The following is a 6,917-nucleotide window of genomic DNA, read 5'->3' on the forward strand; positions in this document are numbered from 1 at the left end:
CAATCAGAGTGAGAAAGAAAACAAAGATTTGAAGACAACAAAGTGATCTAGTAATAGAGGAGGTTCATTAAACTGGAAGTAAAACTAACCACTTCCCTTTTCAAGAAATGGGGATTATATACTGACAGGAGGCATATGCCTCTGAGAAGAAGGTATCCATAGCCCTTCTATCTCCACAATCTCCTTTGCTGGATTGGTGCAGAAATTCAGTTCTTAGTGAGGGCCATGTGGCCAGAACATATCAAACCCAAACATCGTCTACCTCATAAAAGCTGCTAGACAGAAAGTTACAGTGACAGGGTGCCCACTTCACTCATTCTGGCCCAGAGGAGCCTGCAGGGCCATCCTACAAAGCACACTAGCTCACCTGTCCTGGGGCTTAATTATTTTAAAGGTTCTTCCCTAAGCTGGGAGTCCCTGAATGGCACAAACAGTTAATCACTCAGCTACCAAGGCTAAAAGGTTGGCAGTTGGGATCCATCCAGTGGCTCCCTGGGAGAAAGACTAGGCAATCTGCTCCCGTAAAGATTTTAGCCTAGAAAACCCTATGGGGCTCTTGTACTCTTTCACATGCGCTTGCTATGAGTTACAATTGACTCAACAATATTCAACAGCAACAAGTAGCCGAAAAGTTGGCAGTTTGAACCCATCCAGGGATGCTTCAGAAGATAAGTCTAGTGATTTGTTTCCAAAAGGTCACAGCCCTGAAAACCATATGGAACAGTTCTACTCTGTACAAGGGGTCACCATGAGTTGGAATTTCCAATTCAATAGCAACTAACAACAATAAGCTCTAAGCTGGGGCAGACTGCCTACTTAAGGACCTTAACCTGGAGTATATGTGGGTCCTCCATAGGGTAGCATCTATTTAGGAGACTGGATTTTGGGTCCCTCTTGAAATAATCAGAACCCTCACCATTAGTCAGAATTGACTCGATGACAGTTGGTTTTAGAGCAGCCCTTAGAATCAGTTTACACCACTAAAACTTAAATCACACCCATTGCCATTGAGTTGATTCTGACTCATGGTGACCCTATAGAACAGAGAGGAACCATCCAATAGGGTTTCCAAGGCTGTAAATCTTTATGGAAACAGACTACATCATCTTTCTCCCATGAAGTGGCTGGTGGATTCTAACCACTGACCTATTGGTTAGCAGCTGAGTACTTTAACCACTATTTCACCAGGGCTCCTATTAAAACTACAGGCAGTCCTAATAGCTCTCAAGTAATCCTGGAATCTGCAGGTATAAAACAGAAGAGACCCATGACACCGAACAGTAAGTAAGCTTGTTGGCTGGGCCTTCTAGTGGCTCTTGGCACTGTGCTTTCTGGTACCGTTTATGTTAATATTATATGAGAATGAGCTTCCTGAACGTCCATGTGGATCCAAGCATTTCCTGGAAGTATGACTTCTCCTTAGTCCTTATGTTACCATGCATGGTACAGATGGGAGTAGGAGGTGGACAGCACTTCTACTGTCAATCAGCCAGGCAGACAGGTGGTCATCCTGAGTAAAAGGTCAGTGTTATAGTGGACAAGAAAGGAGGGACCAGCAATCAGGTGAACTAAGTAATTATGTGTAAGGTTTTCACGGAATTATCTTGAAGATTCAGACTTCTTTACCCTGGGCAATCTTAAATCCAAAAGAAATAGGGTCCTTAGATCAATGTATTCAGTTACCAAGGCCAGTAAAGTAGGATGGCCATTCCAATAGGGTGTGGACCAGCCATCTACTTCCTAGTCCAATTTTATTATCCCTTCAGCTCTAGTCTTGCTCCTGGAGGCCATGGTCATAATTCTGCCAAACTTTTAGGCATAAAGGTGATTCTCCTTAATTCAGCATCCAATGAATCTTAGCCCTTTCTAAGGCTATGACCCAGAAGGAAATAGAATACTCCTATTATTAACAGTAACAACAAAACTGTTGAATCCTTTGGCTTCCCACTGCTAAAGCCATAGCATATCCTTGGAAAGATGTATTATTAATTTAAAGGCCAACCCTTAAAAATAAACCATCAACTCCTATTGTTGCATCAAGTTTTCTCCAAATCACAGCCTGCCACCTCGATACACTGCTCCACCTGCCAGCCTCAGGAATCTTTCTTGGTCAGTCTGGCCTTGACTTTGTGCCTCAGGAAGGCTGCAGTGGCAGCACTGCATGCAGTCAAGAAAAAGAAGGAGAGGCAAGCTGTGTAGATGGACAGGGGACTGTGGCGCTGCAGGAAGATCTCCTGGCGCCCCTGGAAGTCCAAGAGGACAGCCTCCAGCTGGGACAGTGTGCAGATGGACAGAAAGGCATGGAAGATCTGATGCCCATGGCCTACGATGTCACAGGAGCCCGGGAAGTACTTCTCAGGCACAGGACAGGAGAAGAAGTAGGCGCTGACAAGGAAGAAGACAATCTGGAGGGTGTGGTACCAGGCTGCCTGCTCCTGGCAGCCAGTCAGGTGGCACAGGGCCACACGGTGTGCCACGGGGCTGATGTCTAGGACGAAAGCCAGCCCTGCCGGTACCACTTGACAGATCTTCCTCATGACTGGGTAAGGCCTCCGGTAACGGTACTTGGCGTAGCAACAACCAGCACAAGACAACCAGGCACAGAAAGCAGACGCTGGCAAGAAGAAAAGCCAGAACCGCTCATACCAGGCCTGGTTGGAGCTATAGAAGAAGTGGGCCAAGGCACTGCCATATTGGTAAACACTCACGCCAATGTAGTCTACAAAGTAGAAGGTGTAGTGGGAGAGCTCCGACTTGGACTGCAGCAGGTGGGCCAGAAGGCTACATGTGAGGTAACTGATTGAAGACAGGATATAAAGGAGCAGGGGCAGGGAATGGGGGGAGGACCATGGCAAGGCCTCAGTTTCAATAAAAGCCCAGAATCGCAAGAGGACAGCCAGAGCTGCCAGCAAGTGGGTCCAGACGTTGACCACCTCGTTGTGTTTCTGAAAGAGGCTGAAGAAGTAGTAGCGCCACTCATGGCCTGTGGGGCGGTAGCCGGTATAGATGTAAGGCTCGCGGAAAAGCTGGGGGACATCTGTCTCTGGGACGGTGCAAGGCATCTTGGGAAGCCCATCCTCGAGGATCTTGGGCAAGCGGCGCAGCTGCTGCCCACTTACGGACAAGGTGCTGAGGCGCTCCAAGATGGCGGTTGTCATGGCTGCAGCAGGCCCAGTAATCCAGCACAGTCGGGACAGAGAAGGGGATGCAATCTAAAGAAAGCAAGGTAAAATCAACAAAATGCAGTGAGAGAGGGATTGCACTAAGACAGGGAAGGAACTGCATGTATTCTAAATGAAACACAGCTTTCTAGTGCAATGGAGAAGGCAGGGGGCTGTGGATAGCATCCCTGGGCCTCATTTTCTTCATCTGTTGAATGATCAAGTTGGGGTGAAATTCTCTACTGCTAAAACATTCTGATTTTGACTACTATCTACAGTGAGAAGCAAAGTCACAACCTATAAAATGGGAATGTTAGTCACTCACTCTGGTTTTAATGATATCTAGTCTACCTTTAAAACCAGTTGCAGTCAACTCTGACTCATGGCAACCCCATGTGTGTTAGAGTAGAACTGTGCTCCATGGAGTTTTCAATGGGTGACTTACTATTATTATTGCAATACCATTTAAAAATTTTTTAATTGTGATTTGGGTGAAAGTTTACAGAGCAAATTCATTTTCCACACAACAGCTCACATATACTTTGTCTCATGACATTGACTGCAATTTCCCACAATGCAACAGTTCCCCTCTCACTTCCTCCCCATAGTTAACTCTTCCCTGTGTCCTTCCCTCCCATGCACTCCTGTCCCCTAAGCTATCTCCCTGTACATACACAGCCCTTCTATTCTCCCATGATTCATCTCTCCAAGGAGTGTTATCTACCTAATGTAAATGTTCAACTCATATGCTGAACATATGACATTGTTTGGCTGGAAGCCACAAGTGTGGGTTCAATTCCAGACCTGAAGGGCAGCTAGGGGCCATAGCCTCAGAGGTTCCACCAGGTTCTAGCAAACCAGCAAACCTGATTCCTGCCCCCCCACCCTGTTTTTAAAATAATTTTGAATTTTGTTGCATATTGTTCTCCCGCTCTATCCCGGATCTCCTACATAGATCCCTCTCTGGGTGGTTGACAGTGGTAGCCTGGTACCATCTAGTTTTTCTGGTCTCATAGTCATATGGGCTGAGGATCGCATGGTGTACCAGTCATTTGGACTAATTGTTTTCATGCATCTTTGGTTTCCTTCATTCTTTGTTCTGAATGAGGAGAGACCCATCATTGCATCTAGATGGCCACTTGCAAGCTTTAAGATTCCAGTCACTACTCCAATGGCTGATTTTTTTAAAAGTAGATCACCAGGTCTTTCTTTCAAGGTGTTTCTGGGTGGGCTCAAAAGTCGAACCTTTTGCTTAGCAGCAAACTTGTTAACTGTTTGCTCCACTCCCTGTAAAGATTTTAGGGTTTTCTGGATGTTATTAAAATAAAATCACTAAACTTGCTCTAAAACCATTAAACATTATAAAAAACTATATAGCATAGTGCCTAAGGCACTTGACTGCTAACCAGAAGGCTGGCAGTTCAAACCCACCAGCCACTCCTCAGAAGGAAGGTTGGGCAATCTACTTCCGTAGTGATACTGCTGGGAAACCCAAGGAGGGGTCGCTATGAGTCAGGTCCTACTCGATGGCACCTAACAACAACAACATATTAAAATATTAAAAATATAAATATTAATATTACTAATGATAGGCCTAGGGAGCTCTGGTGGCGTAGTGCCCAAGGCACTTGACTGCTAACCAGAAGTCTGGAGGTTCAAACCCACCAGCCTCTCCTCAGAAGGAAGGTTGGGCAAACTACTTCTATAGTATTACTGCCTCAGAAAGGCAGGGGTCACTATGAGTCAGGTCCAACTCAATGGCACATAACAACAACAATGACGACAGGTCCAAATTTCTTTAGTATCTAATCCAAAACTACCGACTAATTTCACTGGTAACTTGAAAATTTGAGAAAAACCACCAACTGAACCTCAAAATGAAGACAATCACATGATTTATCACTTAGGTTTGTAAGGACCAATGTATATTCTGGGGCATATATTAACATAAAACTAAAAGATGGCCTAACTTTAACATAAAACCTAACTACAAAGATAAACCAAAGATAGTTGCTGTCACTGTCTTAAAATTATGCTCTGGAAAATAAGTAGTCTTGGACTTGCTTTTCCTGGGTAACAACATGTGTACTCAGTGAATTTCAATCCTCAAAAATGTGTAACTTAAACTTGGAATTTCTAGATGAAGGATCAGGCAGATGAGGTCAGTGATAAATATTTTATAAAATGTATCATAAAATGGCACTTTTCCTAATTGTAAAATGGAAACATTAGCCACTTTGTTTTTATAAGGCTACCCTTAAAGGCTTCTGGGTTTTCCAGATGCTATTATATAATACGGCACATAACAACAACAACAATTAAATAGGAGTCCTGGTGGCCCAATGGTAAGTGCTTTGTTGCTAACCGAAAGGCTGACAGTTTGAACCCACCCAATGGCTCCTCAGGAGAAAGATGTGGCATTCAGCTCCTTACAGGAGCCGTCAAGTTGGATCTGACTCATAGTGACCCCTCCTTGAGTTTCTGAGGCAGTATCACTACAGAAGGAGATTGCCCAACCTTCCTTCTGAGGAGTGGCTGGTGGGTTTGAACCGCCAGCCTTATGGTTAGCAGTCAAGTGCCTTAGGCACTACGCTACCAGAGCTCCCTAGGCCTAGCGTTAGTAATATTAATATTTATAATTTTTATATTTTAATATAGTTTTTTGTAATGTTTAATGATATTAGAGCAAGTTTAAAGATTACAGCCTAAGAATACCTGTGGGGCAGTTCTACTTTGTCACATGGGGTTATTATGAGTTGAAATCAACTTGATGACACCTAACAATAACAAGATATTATTAAATATCATTGTTAAACTGAAGCTCATAACATGAAATACTATATTAAATAAAAGCATGTAAATACTATGCATATTGATATCACTAATGATAGCATATATTTCTTTAGCATCTAATACTATTCTACCCAGTAATTTCATTGGTAATTTGAAAATGTGAGATAAGTAATCAACTGAACCTCAAAAATAAGCAAATGATTTATCAATTAGGTTGGAAAAGAATAATTGGGTTGGTGAAGTCAATGTTCAGTGAATATTTCTGGGATGGTTTAAGACATACAAAAGTAACACATGTGCTAAATTAGTTTTACTATAAAATATAATTACAAAGGTTGGTGTTTTTTATTAAGCTCTGAAAAATAAGTCAGTCTAGACTTGCTTCTCCTCAGTAACTAACTTTGTATGGCATACTTCGTTTTACTGCGCTTTGCAGATACTGCATTTTTCACAAATTAGCCTATTGATGCCATTTTACAACAGCATGTATTCACTCTGTGTCTCTGTGTCATGTTTTAGGAATTCTCACAATATTTCAAACTTCTTCACAATGCTATTGCACACTTAATAGACTTCAGTATAGTGTAAAGGTAATTTTCATATGCACTGGGAAATAAAATTTGTGTGACTAGCTTTATTGCAATATTTGCTTTATTGTGGTGGTCTGGAACCAAACCCACAATATTTCTGAGGTATGCCTACATTCTAAGAATCTCAAACCTCAAAAATCTTTAACTTTCAACTGGAATTAGATGAACAGAGTGATTATTACATAAAATATTTCCTAAAATGGCTGTAAAATTTCATGTGACATTACAGGGAAAAGAAATTTATTTTCAGCCTATCAACAGTTGCCTCTCCTACTTTTTATTTACCAAGCTTTTTTCCTCAGAAAAGTTCAAAATTTAATTGATCTCAATGGCTCTCTTTGACTAGGAGAGAGACAGCAAGCACTGCTCAAGA

At 42.5% G+C, this 6,917-nt stretch overlaps 1 protein-coding gene across 1 annotated transcript; it reads right to left on the reverse strand.

Annotated features, from left to right (window-relative positions):
• Window positions 1–2,093: 2,093 nt before the first annotated feature.
• Window positions 2,094–3,173, reverse strand: PAQR8 (progestin and adipoQ receptor family member 8). Its single transcript, XM_007936145.2, has one exon. It carries the CDS (start codon window positions 3,156–3,158, stop codon window positions 2,094–2,096), a length of 1,065 nt encoding a protein of 354 aa, XP_007934336.1. The 5' UTR covers window positions 3,159–3,173.
• Between the last annotated feature and the right edge of the window lie 3,744 nt (window positions 3,174–6,917).

Source organism: Orycteropus afer, unplaced genomic scaffold, assembly GCF_000298275.1.
Source record: "Orycteropus afer afer isolate SDZICR_OR568_19922 unplaced genomic scaffold, OryAfe1.0 scaffold00034, whole genome shotgun sequence".
Lineage (NCBI taxonomy): Eukaryota > Metazoa > Chordata > Mammalia > Tubulidentata > Orycteropodidae > Orycteropus > Orycteropus afer.

What these genes read in the sequence shown, in the direction of transcription:
- PAQR8 (XM_007936145.2), bottom strand. Translation starts at nt 3,158, where the DNA reads ATGACAACCGCCATCTTGGAGCGCCTCAGCACCTTGTCCGTAAGTGGG.